Source organism: Diceros bicornis, chromosome 28 (genome assembly GCF_020826845.1).
Source record: "Diceros bicornis minor isolate mBicDic1 chromosome 28, mDicBic1.mat.cur, whole genome shotgun sequence".
Taxonomy (NCBI): domain Eukaryota; kingdom Metazoa; phylum Chordata; class Mammalia; order Perissodactyla; family Rhinocerotidae; genus Diceros; species Diceros bicornis.
This window is the reverse complement of record NC_080767.1, coordinates 32,392,883-32,415,831: the sequence shown is the minus strand read 5'-3', so window position 1 is coordinate 32,415,831 and position 22,949 is coordinate 32,392,883. Positions and strand designations below refer to the sequence as shown.

At 40.7% G+C, this 22,949-nt stretch overlaps 1 protein-coding gene across 4 annotated transcripts in view; it reads left to right on the top strand.

The window, feature by feature from the left end:
* DENND1A (DENN domain containing 1A) overlaps positions 1–22,949 on the top strand; it is a 502,861-nt gene that overhangs the window by 198,631 nt on the left and 281,281 nt on the right. For all 4 annotated transcript variants that reach the window (XM_058524001.1, XM_058524002.1, XM_058524003.1 and 1 more), the window contains one exon: positions 20,775–20,844. In XM_058524001.1, coding sequence (XP_058379984.1) covers positions 20,775–20,844 — 70 coding nt within the window. The remainder of the gene's footprint in view (positions 1–20,774; positions 20,845–22,949) is intronic.

Here is a 22,949-nt window from a genome sequence, read left to right as displayed (position 1 = left end):
TCCTTCTGAGGTTTCTGGTTTTTTTGCGCTGAGGCTCCAACAATCCTGGAAACCCACCATAGAAGAGGAGGAGGAGGAAGAAGACTGATAGATGAGAAGTTGGGGAAACAAGTTGGAGAAAGCTGGTGGGTAGAATAATGCCCATCCACTTGCTCTCACCTGTGCTAGTGGGAAAATATACCTTTAAATTCTCTGTCTGTATTGATAGGGACACAGTGATTTTTGCTTAGAGAAACCTCTGTTAAAAATGATTGAAATTTATATAATCTTATGAACCAGTGTTACCTCAGTAAAGTATAAAAAATAAAATGGTTGTTTTTAAATGCAGGAAAAAAAGGAATATGGAACATAGGTGGAAATGAAATAAATATGCATAATTTTTTTTCCTGTCTCTTCTTAAAATGCAAGAGGGCTATCTGGGGAACAGGATATACTCTGCAAGCAGCTCTTCACCAGGTTGGAATTTGGGGATTCTTCTTAATGCAGAAGGCATGCCTCTTGCATTGTTTGTGTGGCTCTGAATTCCATTTTAAACTTAACTGGCACTAGTTAAATTAGTATACTGGCAGATATTTGATAAGATATGGCTCTTACATAGCATCTTACAAAGTTTGTTTGGAGTGAGATGCAAAGGGTGCTGGTGAGTAGAAACCTTTTTAGCTTTGTGCTTTTTGTTTCTTGTTTTCCTGTGCCCCACCTAACTAACCTTGAGAGGACATGATATGGTAAGATAGCCCTCGTAATTTAGAAAGGAACAAGCTCGGTCCCTGCCTCTTCTCCGTCTAATGAGTTCATGTAAAAAATATATCAAAAGAAATTCTCATAGCAGAATCCTCACATTTCAAAGGGGAATATATTTATTATAAGAACTGCTGATTCATTAGGAATGCTTCCTAATTCGAACAGCAACAGCTGCTTCTGGTTAGAATAAACTCCATCTCCTCTTTTGTGCCCTGTCTCTCCAAGGGGATGTTAAATTTGGGTTTAGAATTTTTCTCCTGCTTTAGCTTTTTCTCTCTCTTTCTCATTCTTTCCTCAATTATGATACTTTACCCTTCTCAGTGTTCACAGGATTTGAACAACCCACTGTACCCACCCCCCACCTTTAAAAATGACTTTTGTTAAGATTACAAATGCTAATAAAACTCTTCTGATAGTGTGTTTTGTTTGCATTCACAGTGGCAGTGGAGTGTATTGTACAGCAGCAAAGAAAAAAGTTGAGACGTAATCATGAATTCTAAGTGCAATAATTTAAAGTACAGGGAGCATTTCAGAAGCTGCCGTTGTCCATTAAATGAAACCACTGTATTAAAGTATCATAGCATGCTGTTCTAATCACTTTTCTCCAAATACCAGCTTTTGAAAGAAACATGGCTGTATTTTTTTATACAAAATCTGAAATCGCGTAATTGAATGGCTTGGCAGAATAGGTAAATGAATGTAGCAACATGCATTCAAGTATGTCTCTTTGGTTTGTAATGAGCTGATTGAAGTTCACAGTTGTAAGACTTACCATTTTATTTCCTGATTTTACATTCTGGACCCAGACAAAGGTGCCAGTTTTTTTGTATTAACAGAAAAAGGAAAAAGAAGAAAATTGTTCCTAAAAATCAAGTAGCCCTTTTTTGGGATCACTATTGGATTCTGAGCTCCGGTAGCCTTTATTCAACTGTCCTTTTATAAATAAAGGATCTTCTAATGTGATCATTTCTATTTAATTTTAGAATTATTAACAACCTCTTTTAGGGCTTAAAGAAATTCTGTCACATCTGATAGGGTTGGTCATGTGCCACGTGTGTGTGTACACGCTGGTGTTGGAGAGATAATTGGTGCTTGTGCACACTTCTCTCATAGCACTTATCTCAGTAATTACACTTGTTGATTTACACGTCTGAATTCTCCCTCTAGACACTGAGCTCCTTAAAATAGAAACTGTATCTGATTCACCTGTGAGCCCCAGGACCCAGCAAAGGGCCTCACATTCAATAAACACAGTCGTGTTTGAGGAGAGCCATAGAATACTAAAGCCAAATGGGTGTCAGAATAGAGATCAAAATATATAGTAGACAGAAGGATCATCAGATTTGGAGCTAAACTGACATCATTTCAAATCCTGGTTAGTAAAGGACTGTGGCAATTCCCTGTGGAATCCAATTGAAATTTTGATCTTTCAGGACAATTCTAGATATTGAAGACAGCAACTACTCTACTGTACGTTCTCTCAGACAAGGGAAACCATGTTCTTTTGCACCTACTTATAGGAGGTACAGCAGAAAAAGAAACGAAAAAGTAATACTGGGGGATTGGCCATTCACTGGGGGCAAAGATAACTACTTCTGGGTTTGTTGGGGTGTCCTTTTGGCTCTGCAAATGGGTCACTCTGGGTAAGTCCCTTCTACTCTCTGGACTTTCTTTCCTTCTGCTGCAAAATGAGAGGGTTGAACAGTTTAGAGCAGCTGGCTGCTCTCATACCTCCTTTGCCTCACCTGCTTGGTCCAGCTGGCAGAGAGCTTGGATTATTCTTTTTCTGGTCATGGAGCAAATCCTTGGCACCACCCATAGCTTATAGTCAGACCTCTGGGCCGGGCTTGATGTCTTAGGAGAAAGCATGATATGATACAGAGGTATAATACGCTACAACCCCAGTGTAGACAAACTGGTTTATTTCATTCACACGTGAGATGTGTCTCAAGTACCCTGTTAATGTTAAATAACATAACTGATGAAGTTTGTGAATGATATACTGCTTTAATACATTAGGTGGACTGAAGGTATTTCTATAACATCCCCTCACTTGGGGTAGAGTGACAGCTAGAGCCATGGAGTGTGATACATGGGAATTCCCATGGAAATATGTTACTATTAAAACTTGTCCTTACCAACCAGCTGGGAGAGAATATTTGCAAAACATACATCTGACAAGGGGTTGATCTCCATAATATATAAAGAACTCACACAACTGAACAACAAAAAAACAAACAACCCGATCAAAAAATGGGCAGAGGAAATGAAGAGACACTTCTCCAAGGAAGATATACAGATGGCCAATAGGCACATGAAAAGATGCTCAACATCACTAATCATCAGGGAAATGCAAATCAAAACAACACTAAGATACCACCTCACACCTGTTAGAATGGCTGTAATCACCAAGACAAAAAACAACAAATGTTGGAGAGGATGTGGAGAAACAGGAACCCTCATACACAGCTGGTGGGAATGCAAATTGGTGCAGCCTCTATGGAAAACGGTATGGAGATTCCTCAAAGAATTAAAAATAGAGATGCCCTATGATCCAGCCATCCCACTACTGGGAATCTATCCAACGAACCTGAAATCAACAATCCAAAGAGGCTTATGCACCCCTATGTTCATTGCAGCATTATTCACCATAGCCAAGAAGTGGAAGCAACCTAAGTGTCCCTCGACTGACGATTGGATTAGGAAAATGTGGTATATATATACAAGGGAATACTACTCAGCCATAAAAAAAGACAAAATTGTCCCATTTGCAACAACATGGATGGTCCTGGAGCATATTATGTTAAGTGAAATAAGCCAGAAAGAGAAAGACAAACACTGTATGATCTCACTCATATGTGAAATGTAAAGCAACACATGGACAGAGAAAACTGGACTGTGGTTATCAGGGGCAGTGGGGGTGGGGGGTGGGCACAAGGGGTGACGAGAGTCATATATATGGTGATGGACAAACAAAAATGTACAACCCAAAAATTTCACAATGTTAGAAACCATTAAAACATCAATAAAAAAAAAAAAAGACATACATTCAAAAAAAAAAAAACTTGTCCTTCATTGGCCAGCAGTGGGAAAAAGACTAAAATATACAGTGTGGCATAGAAGACCATGATAGAAGCTGTGATAGATCATGATAATACTGTATTATTTCATTTATATGACTTCTGAAAAAGGCAAAATTATCGGAATAGGAAACAGATCAGGTGCTGGGACTAGGGGAAGGTTGATTACAAAGGGGCAGCAGAAGCAAATTGGGTGGTGTGGGATAGAAGTATTCTGTGTCTTGATTGTCTGTGGCTGTTACAGCACTGTACGCGTTTGTCGAAACTCATAGAACTGTACATCCAAAAGAGTGAATTTTAATTGATATTAAAGAAGTGAATTTTTAAAAAGGTAGGTGGTAAACAGATGATCTCAATATAGTATGGTAGGAAGTATGATACATTAATAGACACCCTGTGAGGGGTGAGGAGGATTGACTTGGATGGGGTACAAGGGGACATTTTGGGGTCCTGGAAATGTATATATTGATTGTGGTGATGGTTACACAGTTCTATGTAGTGATCAAAACTCCTCTAAATGTACACATAGAATGGGTGGGCTTTATTGTATGTAAAGTATAATTCAAGCTTGGTTTATAAAAAAGAAAAAGTGTTATGAGCTTTGGAACAGAAGACCTCACTTCAAATCCTAACTGCCACCTGACTAGCTTGGTGACCTTAAGCAGGTCACTGCATGTCTTTGAGCCTCTGCTTCGTCTCTGTTAGTTATAGCTGAAGATACCCATGTCGTGTAGCTGAGGGGAGGACTAGAGACAAGGAGTCAAGATAATGCCTCTGAACTGCTCGGTCCAATGCCTGACATAACTGAGGTACTAGATATTTTCATTTCCATCCCATGAATGGCTCAGTGTGGAAAACTGGTCTTTAACTGAAGCTGCTCTATTTTAGACCCATAAAAGTTAAGTTCAAACATTTGTGAAAGGTAAAAATGTTAACATCTCTATGTTTGTTTAATGATAGCTCTTAAAGTCTTATTACTGTTGCTATCTTTTATATCACTATAGCATACTAAATCTCCTAGGGTTAAGTCTTATTTAATTAGTTTAGAACAATATACGATATTCCTTCAGTCAGGAAAGCACAAGGAATCATCTGCAGTGTTAAGAGTCATTCACTGAGGAATGATTGAAAAAATGCTGATGACACGTTTATGATCCCTATCTTTTTCTCCTTTGCTTTCATTTGAAATGAAATCTTTATCTTGTGTCAAGTGGATAAATACTAACAAAATCTCTACTGACCCTAGCCCACTCTTTTGTGACAATTGTAATCTTAAAAATAATTGTAAAGAATATACACATGCTTATGGCACTCAGCATTTTAAAGGCATTTAAAATAATCCAAAATATGGCTTAGAACCACTCCTTCTCCTGAAAGAGCAAGTAGTCCTCTCCTGCCTAACAATCAGAACAGAAGCTATTTTTGAGTGCCTGGTATGGTCTGTGAACTGTGATGGGCGCTTTGTATTATTTGCATTAAATTATTATTATTAAATTTGTATTAAATTGCTTAATTTGTTCCATGTCATGGCCTTGTTAGGAAAATAGGAAGTTTTTACCCTTTTGCAAAGGAAAGTGGGCTTAGAGAGATGAAGCAACAGCTCAGGGAGAGGCTTCTAGTAGGTGGGAGAACCACACCTGCTGCTTCTGAAGGAGGCTCACTCTTCAGGCCAACCTTTGCCTGACAGGAGCTCATTTTTTAGCTCTTCTCTTAGAGCCAAATCCTTTTTTTAATTGCATTCAATAATTTCTTTAAGTAATTAAGAGAACACAGACAGAAGCCTTCATTTTTAGAACCTCCTTCTTCCTTGAGGACTTATGCCAGCTACATGGGTCTTAAAACCTTTGAGTTTATCTGCTTCCAGACTCCCCCTTCCAATTCATCTTCCACTCTGTCTTTAAAGTCATCTTCTAAAAAGAAAAATCTGATCAAATCCATCCTCTGTTTAAACCTCTTCTTCGCTTTCAGGAGAAGAGCTAAACTCCCTAGTCTCGCACATAAAATTCCTCACAAGCTGGTCTCTGGATTTCTCTAGTCTCGTCATCTACTACTGCCAAGATTCCCCTCTCCAGCCCCATCCCCACCTACCCCCACAAAAAGTCACACAGAGAAACATCTTGTCCCACCCTTAGGTGGGATCCAGCTACTCCAAGCCATTTGCAGTTCATTGTCTCTGTGTCTCTGGAATATTTTGTTTTCTCCAGATGGAAGTGTACCTTTCTTTCATCACACTTCTCTTCCTTGTTTAGCTGATAGCCCTGTCTCATTGAGATGCTCTTCCTCAGTGTTCCCACAGCTCTTGGTGCCCAGCTGTATCACAGCATCCTCACATTGCATTGTGGTTAAACATTCACATGTCTCTCTTCCCCTAAGAGACAGGTTCCTTGAGGACAGACAGCACTATGTCTTGTTCATATATTTGTCCTGGCTGTCTAGTACAGGGCTGACATATATTGATGCTTACTAAATATTTGTATGAATGATCCAGCCTTGAAGATTTGGCCTCAAAATCTAACTGGGGAAAATAGATTCTGTCCCTTTTTTCTTTCGCTTCTCAACTTAGGGTGGCTTTGATAAGTGAGTGTGTCTCGCTTTCTAGAGCCCACCAGGGTTTATTGAGGCTGACTGCTCCCACGTTAAGAAAGGTCCCTGAAAACCTTGTTAGTCAACCACTCCTGCCCTGGAACCAAGATCCATGATAAGTATAGTGCAGTGGAAAAAGCCTAAGACTCTGGTGTGACCAGTTTGTTAAAGAGTGCAAACTTCCATTTCCTCTAGAGAGCCTGTTTGGGAACTGGGTCATCACAGTTATTAAGCACACTTAAAGAAACAAGAAGGTAGGCTTTTGGTTCTGCTCTCCCTGACCAGTCCACCTCCCTACCACCAAGCAAGATGACTTGGAAGTTGGTAGGCAGGGAGGAATCACACATGTGGCTGTTTTTTTATTTAAAAGTTAATAAAAATAATATGTATTTATTGTAGAAAGTTTGAAGAATATAAGAAAACACAAAAATGAAAAATCAGCTGTATGTATTATAGAGCATGCTTTTATATCTAAATAGATTGTAAATATTTTTCTGTGAAAATACTTTTCTATAGTCTGATTCTAATATATAATATTCCATCATTTTGGCAGTTCATAATTTATTATGAGCTATTGTACATTTAGCTTGCTTCCAAGTATTTGCAATTGTGAATAACACATGGTACTTAAAAGACAAAACAACTTTTTTCTAATTTTTAAGGCACTGCACACTCAATACATAAGCCATAGAAAATATAGAAAAAAATGTAGAATGAAACAGATTATCTACAATCCCAGAGATAATCTGGGATTGTAGATAATCTAGAGATAACCTAGACATAACCACTGTTAATTTATCTTTTTTTCTCGTCTTTCTGTGAGTGTATATGATTGCATATGATACATAGTTGTGAATATTGCTTCCTTTCAATCTGTATTATTTTGAGGGCATTTTCCTGTATCATTAAATATATCTTAATTTTCCATTGCATAGGTTTACCATAATTTATTTAACCATTCTCTTAGCACGTTTAGGTGTGTGTATGTATGTTTTGCTATTATACATAATAAAAACTACCATTTAAAATACATTACTAAAAAATTGTCACAACATTTAATGCTGGTGAAAATATAGTAAAAATAATTCATGCTTACATTTTCTGACCTTCATTTTAATATTCTGCTTTCAGTAGTTACGTACTCATTGAAAGACAACTTTCCTGCTCTCTCATATATGAGTTTAAGAATTTATATCAGAGAAACCTATTTTTGCCAGGAGGTTTACTGGTTGAGCCTCCTTTTTCTAAAGATTGGTTTTTAGGGTTTCTTTTGAGAGAAACACACAACTGGTAGTGCTACCGGAGATCTATGACTGGTTTAACAAAACACTTCCCCATGTTGTAAGCTACTGTATTTTGAGGGAGTTTAATAACACCAATTTGAGGCTTTTGTAATGTTACGGACTGAGTCCCTTGGTTTATAATAAAGCAATAAGCGATAAGCTCAAAGATTATTTAAAAAATAAGGAGTGGCTAAGGGGTAGGATTTTTTTTTATCAGGGTAATAGAGTGACTGATGGCATTTTATGTTTCGACTCTGGTCACCCTGTAGTGGATTCCCAGCTCCTCAGGTCACTCAGGATTGGGTTTCTCCATCCTGTTGAAGGGCTCAGTTGAGGAAACCATCTGTTCCATGCCGTGGCTGTCTTATGTGGTTATGGTGCAGAGGGAATGCACGCCTTACCTCCTTTCAGGGTGGCCCAGCTATTACTTCTCACATTTTACAAGTTTTGTTCTTGTTGCTTCTATCAGATCATTCCTAATGCCATGATGGTTTCACATACAAATCTAAACCAGGGACCTACTTTAGTGGAAGCTACACCTTGTTCAGTGCCTGGCTTATATTAGGCAATGAATGAATGAAATGAATGCACACATGTGTGCATGCATGCAATCTATAAAACAAATGAGCTTATTGACTGTCCCACTTTGACAATTTGAAAACACCTAATCAAATGTAAAAGCATATGTGCTGTCTAATGTGCACTTCACTGATACCATTCCCTGAGAGAGATTTTTTTCGGAAAAGTACATGCTGGTATAGTAAGTCACACAAACCTGCATTCAACCCTGATCTACTTTATCGCTGTGTGACTCTGGGCAAGTTACCTACCCTTTCTGCGCTTCAATTTCCTCATTTGTTATCTGGGGATATAACAGTACCCACTTTCGAATTACTATGAGGAGTAAATAAGCAAATGCATGTAAGGCTCCTGGCACTTGTAATTTCAGAATAGGTGGTGGTCACTATTATTATTTTTATCTGTTTGATGCATCAGGAGCAACCCAGCAGTAAAGGTACTTGGAACTAGGTGGATCCTGCAGTTGGATGGATTATACCCTGTTCAGCAGGTTGCCTGTGCCTCTGTGTGATTAATTTTGTACAAAGAAATATGCTTCCCTCAGCCTGGCCCAGGTCTGGTACAAAATGAGATAACAGTGGATAATATTGCCGTCTTCAGTATCTAGAATGTTCTACTTCTTTGGAGTAGGAGAATCTGGTTGGCAAGACAGATGCCTATAGCAGAATGAAGCAAGGAGAAGGGTTGCATGGCTTGCACAAATTCCTGTTTTACCTTCCCTCAAAACCCTCAGTCTCATTTTCAAAAACATTTTGGGAGAAACCTCTTGGTGAGAGAGTTGCTCCGTTATGAAAGGTAACTTGAGAGCAGTTTCCGGTCCGTCTTTCTTGCTAGCTCTCTTAGTTGTAAGCTCCTGCTTCGTACCCAAAGGAGGCTTTGAACATCAGCTGTCTTGAACAATCTCTAGTCTTATCACTTATTTTAATGTTCCTTGCACAGGTCACTCTTGGATGTGGTGCTCTGGGCAATCTCACCCCAGAATGCTTCCCTTCCTTTATTTAACCTCTGACCTGTGAAAACAAGAGTTAATCAAGAGTTCTAAGGTAGCTAAGAGGAAGGGGAAGTGTTTGGTTACAAATTAAATATGAACAAGTCATAAGTCATAAATCCCCAGTAGTGCTACCAGTTGTGTGTCTCAGGTTGCATATGGAACAGGGTGTTTGGGTTATAAATTCAAGTGCAGGGCTCTCTGATTGCTTGGGGGTAGGTGCTAGTTTAGTTTTCTTTTGGCCAAAACTCTTTGCCTTCTAAAACATTACTTTTATTGGACCAGCTACATTCATATCCTACTTTCTCTCTGTGTGCCTGTCTCTCCTTCCTTTCTTTACCTGCCTGCCTGCTTGTGTTGATTGGTGTGCTGTTCTGTGAATTGAGACAGAACTGCTTCCCTGAAAGAAGTTAAGCATATGGAAAAAGTTGCCAAGGAAAGGCATTGAAGCATAGAGCATAAATGGGTTTAAGAGACAGCCAGACACTTTTATAGAGAGATTTGCGATTGAATGATATACGTTCAAGCAGAGATCTGGGGTGGAAATGAACTTAAATGAGTGCTATTCGTGGAAAACCGATGCCCCGTCTAATCTAGCATTTCCTTAATTGTCACCATAAGCATACATTTAAAGCTTTATACTTTAAATTAAAAAAGGCAACACAGTCTGTTTAAGAATCTATGACACAGGCCAGGGTTTTTCTAGATAAGTTCTTAAGAATACACATCTTAGGTAGCAGAGACATTGGGTCTTGACATGAAGCACTGGAAATTTAAGATATTTCTTCTGCCATGTTTGATTAAAACACTAAATCGAGCTATTTATATTTGTGTTTCTGAATATAACATGTACAGTAATTCCTAAAGCAATAAAGAGCTGACACATGACTAGTGTCCCTGGAGCTGGCAAAGTAAGAAGACATGCTGAATTGTTGGGAGGCAGCCAACGCCGAATTGCTCAGAACACTTAGAGCTGAGGGGCTTTTGGAGGCAAGCTTTCATTTTATCAGGGAATTACAGTGAGAACCGCAAGGTAAGAATTTTAAATCCTAATCTCAGGATTGATCGTTATACTTGATCATGTTGTACAACTAACATTGTGTTGTATGGAGCAAGTAGGTTAGAAATCACACTTGTGTCTGAGCTGTGCTTTTAGTAGCTGTGTTGTCCTAGGTAAGTCACTTCACTTTTCTGAGACTCAGTTTTCTCATCGGTAAAATGGGATGATAATTCATCTCATTGAGTTGTCGTAAAGAATAATATTTCAAAGCACCTAACACTTGATAAATGTTTATCCGCCTTTCACCATTAGCTTCCACTTCTTAGCTCTAAAATGTGAATTGTATTAAATGACTTCTCAGTGAGATAATTAATTTCATTGTTTATTACTGGAAGTAGGATAGGACTTCTCGTGTAGCCATTTCTTCCTTTTGTTGTGTTTTTTTTTTTCGGTAGAGACAATGTATTTCTCTTTTAGTCTATGAAAGCTTCCATAAGGTGGGCCTTGGTTAGAACCTCACTAACCCATTACATTATATTACAGTAGTAATTTAAGTCATAAAATAAGATGCTCTGAATGAGGAAGAAAACTTGCAGGTGTGTGAATATAGGAGTAGACAGTATCGTAAACTCTCTTAGGAAAATGATGAAAGGCCTGTGTGCTCGCCCTCTCTGGGCTCAACGGAAAATATCGGAGAATTACACTGAATTGTCAGTGCAGGTGTCATTACTCTAAAGATCTTCTGTTACCAACACTTCACCGGTGATAACAGAAAAGTGCCTCTGTGCTTTCCTCCTGAGCAATCTCCCTCAATCACAGTAATACTGTCATAGAAAAGACGACGACAAATCCGCTCTCTAAAAGCAACAATTATTGAATACCCATCAAGAGAGAAAAGTGCCTTGTTTCCAAAATCAAATCCAAGTGTATGTTTGGGTAGATTTGTATAAGCACAGATGTTTTATGGGAGCTTTCTGTGTTTTTTCCTAATGCAAATTAATATTTCTACTCATTCAGTACATACAGTATATTTTCCTGCATAGATGTAATAGGTATCACAATGGGATGTTAATTATGGACATAAATCAAAGATTCTTGAGTTTAACTGGATACCATAATAAATTTACAATTCGAGATTAGCAGCTGTGAGCAAAGCCGAATGCTCAGATTGAGCGAGACTGGCTCTAATCTCCCAAAGGGGGTTGTTTTTTTTCTCATTTAGGTTTCTCTGACTTTTGACCTTACTAGCAATAAGAGTACGATTTTTTTTTTTTTTTTTTTTTTTTTTGGTGAGGAGATCAGCCCTGAGCTAACATCCACCAATCCTCCTCTTTTTTTTTTGCTGAGGAAGACGGCCCTGGGCTAACATCCGTGCCCATCTTCCTCCACTTTATATGGGACGCCGCCACAGCATGGCCCACCAAGCAGTGCGTCGGTGCGCGCCCGGGATCCGAACCAGCGAACCCCGGGCCGCCGCAGCGGAGCGCGCGCACCCAACCGCTTGCGCCACCGGGCCGGCCCCAATAAGAGTACGATTTTATCAGGGAAAAACGTTATTCACTCTGTTCCAGGCACAGTGGATGTGCATTCACGTATGTGTCACCCTGACAACAGCCCCATGAGAGTAGATAGTATATCCCCATTTCACACACTGGGGAGGAGAAACATGCTCAGGCCACAGCTAGTGACAAACCCAGGTTGGTCTCCTGACTTTGCAGTCTGTGTAAAGTTGATCAACAAGTGTCATTTCCTGTGGGAAGACTTTCCAAAACTTCTTCACTCCCTTTATCAACCTCTATCATAGCACTGACTCAGTGCTGCTATTATCTGCGAGTGTGTCTGCTTCTCTCATTAGACCGTGAGCTCCCCAAATGCTGTGACCTGGGTCTCATTCCCCGTGCACCTTGCAGAGTGCCAGGCGTTTACTGGATGGATCTTAATAAATGTGGAGGAGTATGTGGTTTGATGGATGACTGACTGCAACGCTTGAAAAATGAATGATCTGGAAATGTGTGATGTTTGGACTGTAAACGTCACCTTAATTTTAAATTCCAGAAAATGTTCATTGAAGCTTAATGTGGTTAGCTCAGGAGGATGTAGTGTGCTTTTCTCATCGGGAGGAATGTGTACATCTTGGCTGTAGTTTGAGAATTGTAGACCAGCACACCTGGGTGGTTTTTGTTGTGCTTAGAGGTGGGCATGCTTGCTGGCTGAGCATAATGGGAGAGAAAATACGTCTTATAGAAGGCAGTGTGGTTGGGAGCTAGGGTCTTCCCTACTTCCCACCTCCAGTTAGGAGGGAGAGGAGAAGGCATGAGAAGTGTAGGGGTGGAAGAGAGGAAAGCTCATGTTAGAGCTTTCCCTTCAGTAAGTTTGGAGAGAAGAGTATCTTCTGAAGAGCAGGAAGAATGGGTTAGAGATGGGAGAAGAAGGAAAAGTTTGGAGCAGACTCTGCGGGAATATGGGGCCTGATGCACTAACACACTAGAGGGTTCTGGAGCGGTTTTAAAGGCTCATCCATGCTTGAAAAATTAGGTTGTCAAACAAAAATAATCAGCTTGGTTTTGTGACATTTTCCCATAATACTTAAACCATGAACAAAAAAGGTAGATGATGGGGTTTGCTTGTGTTGGAGGGATGGGCAAGGGGCAAGAAATCTTAAAGTTTATGGTTACTTCTTGATCTACTTTGCTTATTTGCTCACTCAATTCTAATTATTTGTCACAGACTCCAGCAGTCCGTTGACAGGGATCTTTTTTAGTTCTGGATAATTTTCCTAACCAAAATGCTCCCTCCTAAATTTGGAGCCCTGCCTCCCAACCAGAGGGCGGTTGACTGTTATGCTATAGCTCTAGTGGTAATGGCCTTAGTGGAAACTATAGGGATGAGTTACATCTGTCCTGGGAAGTTCTGACTTGTTGAATGTCTAACATGTGTCAGGCACACATTAGAGATTAAACAGTCAGTACACAGTCTTGATCCTTGCTCTCATGGAGTTGACACCAATGGAGAAGATAAAGAAGTATGTTTCATAAACTATGGTGAATCTTCGTGTAGAGTAAGCCCAGGAGGGCCTCATATTCTGAGAATAAAATGCATCTATTTAAGTGGAGACTGAAATTTTATAGTAAAAATGGGGGGAAGGTTTATTTGGGATTTGTGTCTAAAAAGAAATGAAACAAAAATTTTGAAAATAAATTTATTTCAACAAAATCTAGCTTTTAGTCTAACAATGCATTAATTCTTAGAAAGAATAAATAATGTCAGGTGGTTTTTTAGGGGAAGGGTTATAATTTTTCTGACATAATAATACTTCTTGTTTGACTTTCACAGCATAATCATAAAAGGAGTCATTTTTCCAAAAGTATTTGAGGACTTCATCAATTTCCCCAAGGCCTCTCTTAATCCTTTGATGTTGAGTTCATTTTCTTTTGATGTGACTGTTTTGCCACCATCCTTGTTTTTCTTGATTTTTCTCTTTGCCCCTTGTTACTTGGTCTGATGCTGCTGGGTCTTCATTTGTGGGTCACTTCACCTCAATTCCGAACAGGTGTCCAGCATCTCTAACAAGGGCCTCATGAAATCTTGCATCCTTTGCAAGAGTTTTAGTTTTATTTGCATTTTACTGTAGGTGTTTAACTAACTGAGACACTGATAGAGAGGCAGGGATAGATACTAGGTCAAACCGAAAGGGCTGAGTGGGGACTTACTGGTTTAAGTGGTCACGTCATTGGTGCATATTTTCCTCTTATAACAGCTTGTGTTTTCCTATCCGCTCTGGTGACTGCAGGGGTGAGGAATTCCTGCACAGAGTCCTGGAGGAGCCTCCGACCCAGACACCAGGCATCAGAGAGAGCTTCCCAAAGCTGAGATTGGCAAGAGGGTTAGGCAGAGAGTGACCGGAAGAGTATTCCAGGTGCCAGATTGGGTGTCTCTGTCTACATCTTTTCATTTTATTTCTCTTTTATTTTAGAGCCAGAGCATTATATTGATCTTGTTCAAATTATGTGTATACTAGATGATATTATCTAAGATTTTCTTTTTAGGATAGCAGAGTGGACGCTGGTTCTGGTAAGGCTGTAATCCCCTGGGCTATGCTGAGGGGGAAATAATCACTTTCTACCTGGTTGTACCTACTTATCCTCAGAATGTTACACCTTTTTAACTGTCCCTTTGGTTCCCCGCCAATTACAGAATAAAGGGGTGGCCCATCAGTCTGGCTTATGAGAGGCCCTCCAGAGTCTCACCCTTCTGCCCCCCATCTCATCTTTTGCCCTGCTGCCTGATATCCTAGTCTCGGGCTTTTCCAGCTGCACACAGTTCTCAAATCAGGCCCGGTGGTTCATGCCTGCAAGCCATTGTTCATGAGTTTTTTCTGCCTCTGATGCTCTTTATCCCCACCCCTTCCAACCTTGCCCCCATATACTGAGAACAACCTCTTTCAAGACTTAGCTGAAGCTCAACCTTCTCTGTCTGATGAGCATTGACTCCCTTGGTTGTAACCAGCTATTCTCTTCATTGCATGCCCCTCCTTATAGCCATGGTTTTAAAATTTTTATTTTATTTTCTCACCTCACGTCATTATTCTGTATACTCTAGTTGGTCTACTTATGGTATTTTTGATGGAAGAAGAGACCCTTTAGATTCTCTCCTCTCCATTTTATTTTGATTTGAAACAATAACAAACTTACAGAAACGTTGTGAGTACAATACAAATGGCCCATTTGGGAAATGTTGCCAAAATAATACCCAGTAACCCCCAAATACTTTAATGTGTATCTATTAAAAAAAAAGAAACATTCTTTTATGTAACTATATTACAATCTTCAAAATCAGATAATTAGTATTAATTTTGATACAATACCACTATGTAATACTTGGATTCCCCCATTCATGTTTGTGTTGTGTGTGTGTACACATGACCTAGTTACAATCACATGCTGCATTTGGTTGTTTTGTCTCTTTAGTCGTCTTATTCTGGAACAGCTCCTCAGTGTTTCCTAGACGTTTATGAACTTGACATTTAGGCTATTAATTTCTAGAAAGTTCCTCAATTTGGATTTATTTGATGTTTTTTGAGGATTAGGTTCTACTTCTATGTCAGGAATATGATAGAAGTATTCTGTGTTCTTTTCATTGCATTCTATCAATTGGCACACCATTTCAGTTTGTCTCATTACTTGATAAACATCATGTCTCCAAGGCTTCTCCATTATTTTTCTCTTTGTAATTAAAAAGTTGATTATGAATATCCTCATCCAGCTTTCAATTCATTTATTTGTGTCAACATAGACTCACGATTTCCTATTTTATTTATTATTATTTAATCTCTTTCTATCATTTGTTTTTATGTTCAAATTGTCACAGATTTTGTCATCAGGAGCCCCTCCACACTGGCTTTTGTGTCCTGTTGGTATGTCCTGATCATGTGATGAGCAATGCCTTTTTTCTAGCACAACAAGGTATTTCCCAGCCCCAGCCCTGGAATCGGACATTTCTTCAAGGAGCCCTGGTTCCTTTTAGTGGAGAATGGTACTTAGAAACCAAGATCTGGGCACTAAGTGTGCTCATTATTATTGGGGTGTCCCTGCTTCCAGGCCCCCTCAGTGACTAGAGCTGGAGAATATATGTGTAATATATGTATAAATATACACACATATGTATGTACGTACATACATTTGTATTTTTGTTTTTTATCTATCTGTCTCTATCATTTCACACAGTTACATCTAATTCCAATTTGACACCATAGAGTTCATTCTTGTTTTCTCTCTATCCATATCTGTAACTCTCTTCTCTGATAGTAATATGCTTGGTTCCCTTTATATATTTACTTGCTTGATCGTTCTTGATCTGTTCTCCTGTATGTAACCAGTCTCCCTGTGCTGTAGCCCCCTTCCTCCATGGCTGCCCTCCTCACCCCATTTGGGCTCTGACGTTTAGGCAGGGCTACCACTGCCACCATCTCCTACCATAGACATCCTTCTCAACTGCGTGAACTCTGCCTGGCCACCCTTCATGGAAGCCCTCCTACCGCTTAGGCTCTGACATCCCACACCAGACTGCTTTCCAGATGCTCTTTTTACTCCTCTTAGGTTCCAACATCAGTCTAGTCAACCTCTTTCTCCTGATATAGCTGCTTTCTTTACCCGCTGCCAGGCCTTACCCCTATTTAAATACCCTCCTTACCCCTCTTGAGTTCTGACACTCCAAGCCAGGCTACCTCCTGTGTGCACACCCTCCTTACTCTTCTAGAGCCCTGACTTTCCTTTACCAGGGAACCCTCCTCAGTCCACTCAGGCTCCAACACCCTGGGCCAGGTTGCCCCTACGGAAAGATATCCTCTTCTCCGTGCTTGAGCTCTGACATTCTGCTCACGGCTACTATTCTTCCAGGTGGCCACCTTCCTCAGCGTGGTCAGCTTCTATCACCATTGCACCCCATCACACACACACACCTCTACCTTGCTTGGGCTCTTCTAATGGCTTTGAACTTAACTATTAGCAAGAGAAGTAGGAGAGCTTTTCAAAATTTGTAGTGGTTTTCTATGTTAATACTTATGACGCTGGAGTGGAATCCTGTCTCACACACACACTTATACAAGGTCACTTCTATGTATATGTACACACACACACACACACACACACACACACACACACAAACACACAACAATGGGAATGATTATCCTGACAGTCCATTCAGTGCAGCGAGATTAGAAAAGAGAGTCAACTGGAGGCTTAGCAGCTCACCAAGCTGATAGATTTAAACTGATAGTTTTCATTCAATACGTTCCCCAAACTCAGGCCAGCTACTTAGTGTCTACATAAATCATGTCTGCTGTATATTGAGGGCAATTTAAGGGCTTTTTAAGGTGATTTTGACTGTGGGCCGTTTGTGGGCCGTTTGACTATATGCCCTGCACATCTTACAAGGCCCTATGAAGGCCATGTCACTAAGGCCATGTGTGTAGGAATACTTGGGTGCTGCGTGAGCGCTTTGCAGGTTTAAGACTTCGTATTGCCTTACACAAAACAAAAACCTCTCCATTTGACTGTCAGGACAGGGGGTGAGGGCAGAGTCTGAGACAAGTTACCTGAGCCACAATTTGGTGAGAGAAGCTTGGATCAAGGCCAGTGCCTGGGAAACAGGCTTCTCCCGTTTTGGCTCTTCCTCATCAAGGCTGTGCTGACTGGGTCATGATAATGCTCCATTTATAGAGTGATCCAAAAGTCTAAGCTAAATAAAGCACTTGGGAAAGAATTCCAGCTCCCCCACCCAAACTATGACTCTTTGTTGTGTAGGTCTCTCTTTCCCACGAGGGCCATGACCTTCTTGAGTGCAGGGACCCTTTGTTATTTGTCTTTTGGGCCCCAGCCTTGAACTGAGCCCGCCACACAGTGATGCTCTGCGTTGAGGAGTCGAGCGGTTGTGTAAAGGTAGCAAGTGGAGCAGGCCCAGCGATGTTTGGAGCTGCTTTAGGTGTCCAGGGAGGAACAGGGCAATGGAGCGTTTGTTTCCTGTCTGTAGATGGGGAAGCACTGTTTACTCCATGATGACAGACGAGCACAAAATGGAGTGGAGGGTCTCCGTATCCTCACCTGCAGCCTCGCAGGCAGTGCTGAGCTGTTGTGCCAGCACTAATGAAGCAGTACAGGAAGTGCTACTGGATAAAGTTCAGCTGTGAACCCTGGCCTCCCAACAGGGGAAAAGAGGGATCCTTTGAAGAAGAAGACAGCTGGGTTTTGGTTTCAAGACCTTAACACTGCCATCACTAGATATTCATCTGTCAGTGCACAGGGGACAACATGTGGGGAACAGTTGTGTCCGGTCAGGCCAAAGGGAGAAAGCAATGACTGATTTCCAGGGTATCTGCAAAACCTCCCCGGGCTGAGGGTTCTGCTTAGCGTAGCCAAAAAGAATCGATTTGGTGGGATTGAAGCTGAGTGTGAGAACCTGGTTGCTGTCTGCTGTGGGCCAGGGGGTCCTATCATGTCATCTTCCTTCATCCTCACCGCAGGGGAGGACGCGGAGGCTTGAGGTTCCTGGCCCAAGCTATGGTGGTCAGTTGACCCTGGTGGTCAGAACTGCTTCTGTGTACATACCACAGTCCTAAATTGTCAGAATCCAGCCTGCCCCACGTCACTTCATCAAGAATTCCTAAAACGACTGCAGCTTTTCTCTCATCTACTTGAGGCCACGGTTTCCTTACAAGAAAATATTTTCTCTTCTTGCTTTTTTCCCCCCATTCCTGACTTTCAGTTGCTGGATTTAACTAGTGGTATTTTTTCTTTCAGGAAAAAAAATATTTGTAATCCTTGGTTGAATTTGTTTACTAAGAGTCCTCTAATCTGGGCAAGAGTTTTCTTCTGAGGGGATTTATTTTTCCAACTATAATGGCTTTTAACTCCGCCAAGGTTTTGTTTACCAGAATAGGAAGGGAGAAACTTATCTCCTCCCTAATCCCTCTTGAATGTTTACATGGCTCTGCCAGAGTAAATGCTGTGTAAAGTGGCAGCAGTCATTTGCTTGGTAATAGTCCATATGCAGCTGCCAGAGCTGATTGAAACATATTAACGTAAGTGATAATGCTGTCATAGAAGTGAAAAGTTAAGTTGCTTATCAGTATATTTTGATAAGCTACTTAAACTTTACAGTAGCATGTGCTGGTTTCAGACAGACGTAATGATAGAGAGCTGTGCACTTTATCCGTCCTCTCTCTTGCCTCTCACTTCATTTATTACCCTCGGCGGTACAGCTGGTAATCTGTACGGGGTACTGATTTCCTTCTGCCTGGCAGGAGGGAGTCGTACAGCGTCAGTGCTCCACTCCGTGTCCAGCTCTATCAGCCGCGGACACTATTAGTTCAGCAGGGCAGACGTGAGCAGGACGGCAGACACTTGGTACGACACTCTTCTCACAGGAATATTTGATGTCGCCTTGGTAAAGTGTCTTATGGAGAACAAAGACATTTAAATTAAGTGACAGAATTTCTTGGGAATAGGGATATAGTCTGCCAACACTAATGTGCTTTTGCTGTTAGTCTTTGTTTTTTTGTTCTTTTTGAGAGGAAGATCAGCCCTAAGCTAACATCCATGTCAATCCTCCTCTTTTTGCTGAGGAAGACCGGCCCTGAGCTAACATCTACTGCCAGTCCTCCTCCTTTTTCTCCCCAAAGCCCCAGTAGATAGTTGTACGTCATAGTTGCACATCCTTCTAGTTGCTGTATGTGGGACGCGGCCTCAGCATGGCCAGACAAGCGGTGAGTCGGTGCGCACCTGGGATCCGAACCTGGGCTGCCAGCAGCGGAGCACGTGCACTTAACCGCCACGCCGTGGGACCGGCCCCCACTGTTAGTCTTTGTTTAGTTCTGTTTGTTCAATCAATACTTAGCACTGAGGGTATGCCAGGCTCCATGCTTGGCGCTGGGAATACAAAGTGAAGATGTGGTCCTTCTCTCTGTTTGCATAGTCTGGTGGGAAGACTGACATGCTATTGAGTGCCACGTGGTTCGTGGAATGTTATAACAGGAGTATGCCGTGACCAGGGCAGCACATAGAGGAGGGAATTAGGGCATGAGGGGCGGGGACAGGGAAAGGGTGGGGGACTGTTAGGAGGATGAGTAGAAATCAGCTAGACTAGACCATGAAGGTCAGAGGGAGAAAAGGGCCAAGGGTATGCAGGCTCAGGCGGGCTTGAGGATGCCTGGACATTCTCAGAGTGAGGCTGCAATAAGAGGAGTATGTATGTGGGGAAGTAGAGAGAGGACAGCCAGAGAGACAGTTATGGACCTGACAGTGAAGAGCCCCAAACACCATCCTAAGAAGTCCTCTAGTGAGGGGGTACCATTGCAGGAATTGAATCCAACGTGCCACTTAGATTTGCATTTTAGAAAGATCATTCTAAGAGCCACACAGAGGGTAGTGTAAGGTCAGGACCAGGCTGTTGCAGGAGTTAAGGGGCGTGATGGTCAGGACCCAGTGGAGGGCAGTGGAGACGGAGAATAAGAGCTCATCCTGTAATAAGTGTAGAGAGGGTGCGTTGTAGGAAGAATGTTTGATGTAACAATATGAATGGTTTCGGCTCACGGGGCCTTTGAGACACCTTGCAGGTGGCAGCAGTGGAAGGGATGTATGTGTGTGTGGCTGTGTGTCCAGTCAGGAGAAACTTGAATAGAAGCTTTCCTGGAAAGGGTAGGTGTGGTGGGAGAAGCCTGGGGGGCTATTCAGAGATGGTTCCTGATTGCAGAGTCTGCTTTGAATTTCTTCTCTGTGAACCTCTTCTAGCTCTGAGGCATGGGAATAATTTATAATGGACATTCAATCCTCTGCCTTACCCAGGCAATTTTTTAAAATCCCATAAATAATTAGCATTTTACCAGTCTGTGTTTCCAGCACAGCCTGTGACAAGGAGACTCTTCAGGATGTAGAGAATAACTGAAATGTATCAGTCTTGAATTAGCTCCTGGTTAAAGTTTTCGACCTGCATATTAATGTTTCGTATGTTTCCTCTTCTTCCCCCAGCTATCTCCCCTGGTTCGAAGTATTTTATAAGCTACTTAACATCTTGGCAGATTACACGACAAAAGGACAGGTATTTGCCTTTTATTTTATTCTTTTTAACAAGTCAACTTTAACTTTTATGATTATAAAGTAATATATGCCTTATATTTCAGCAAAACGTTTACCAAAAAAGTTATTCATGCCCATTATAGAAAGTTTGGGAAATTCAGAAAGGAATTTTCTGAGAAAAAGGAAAGAGGAAGGAAAGGAAAATCACTCCTAATAAGTCCCCCTACCTTCCTTCCTAAAATAAGTATTGCTAGCATTTGGAGATATTTTCTTCCTTTACTTTCTGAGTTGAATAAAAAATAAATAGACCCTTAGCATTCACAAAGTTAATATTCGCAATATCTAATATTCCCAAGCAGCCCTGAAAGTTCATGATGTATTAAATTATGATTTTGCTGAGGCACAAATTTGAATTGCTCATGTCGTGCTGCAAAGCTGGGATTTGTGAGTAAAACACTTAACTGGCAAGTGACCTGCCCAGCTGTCCCAAGTCCCATTTCAATAAGGCTTTGTTATGCTTTCACAGTAATTTTTTTAAGGATTTGAAAATTACTTAACAAGTTCAGCCATACATTCCTGTATTTTGGAAGGAAGGGTATGCTCAAGTATCTTCCGTGGGTGTCAGGGGTCGACTGGAGCTGTATATAGACTTTTGTAGCCCGCGTATTTCACAATAGCAGAAGCATTTCCCGTGTGCTAGTAAAAATGTTGTAAATAGTTTTCATGGCTGCACAGCATTATATCATGTACCTTGATTTACTGAAACATTTCTCTATTGCTGGGAATTTTTATTATTTGGGATGTTTTTCACTATTATAAATACAGCCATTAGCATCTTTGAGCATAAAGCATTTGCTTCATTTTGGATTGTTTCCTTAAGAAGAGCATTTCGGATGGGCCATTTTAAGGTCAAACATTTGCCAAATTGCTTTCCAAAAGAATTGTACTGTTTTCTTAAAAGATACCCTTTACTAGCAGTGTATGAGAGTGTCTTGGTCACCACACTCTCACCGGTATCATTTGTTGAATTCATTGCTTATTTGACAAGCGAACGTCTCATTGTTTTAATTGCATTTCTTTGATTATTGGTGAGTTGAATATTTGTCCATATATCTAACTTCTAATATTTTCTCTTTTTGTAAATGGCCTAAGATTTTTAATTCAGGTGATACATTATTATTAAATGTTAGAGAAATTTTCCCTTGATATTTTCTATAGAACGTTAGTACTGAGAAATGCTCCATAAAAAGGGTACCATAGTTCAGTAATATTGGGGTCAGGGAGAGGGAAAGCTGTGTTTCGTTTTTGTCTCATAAAGAGTCATGTAATGTAGGCTCTGAGGAGTCCTGCCGTGGACAAATCTGTGTTACTCAGGGCTTCCCATCTCATTTGGCCCCCAAACCTTTTTTTATTCCATAACAAATATCAGCATTCTGAGATACCAGTGTTTCCTGGAACACACTTTGGAAAATTCTGTTTTGGAGAAAAAGTGGAAATTGTGTGTATGATGGATAAATCTTTCCTTCAAGTTAGATTTACTCACCAGCCAATATATTCCAGAGGCCACAGTAAATGGAAGAAATAACTAATAGAAATGGCTCCCTGCATCGCTACGTTCGCTCTGAAAGGATGCTTAGGTATCAGGGAATTCTGTCATAAAAGAAGTGATTTATGCTTTGATGAATGAGTTAGAAGGCCACCTTTGGGCTGTTCATCGATTTCTGATTCACCGTTGACGTTAGTCAAACACTCAGGTTTTCACTCAAGTTTGAAAGATGTCTTTAGTAAATAAAATTCTATAACATGTAGGCTCTTAACAGTCTAAGAATTGGAGATTGACTCACATATTTTTTCTTCCATATTTATGCTCCAGTCGTTTAAAAAAAAAAAAACTTAGTTGACTTTTAAAAGCATGTCTTGTGATAGAGGAAAGGTTGGATAGGTACAACCTATGAGAAGGGGAAACAGGATTATTACCCTGTAAAATTGGTGCACCAATCCTCTGGACCATTACCCCAGTAAGGACCCTGCCTCTAAGAGTGTTGGAGACTGAGATCACTGATGTGTTTTAGTAGAGTCTATTTCCCTGTACCCGGGACTCTTTTTATTAAATTTCTTCTGGTTAAA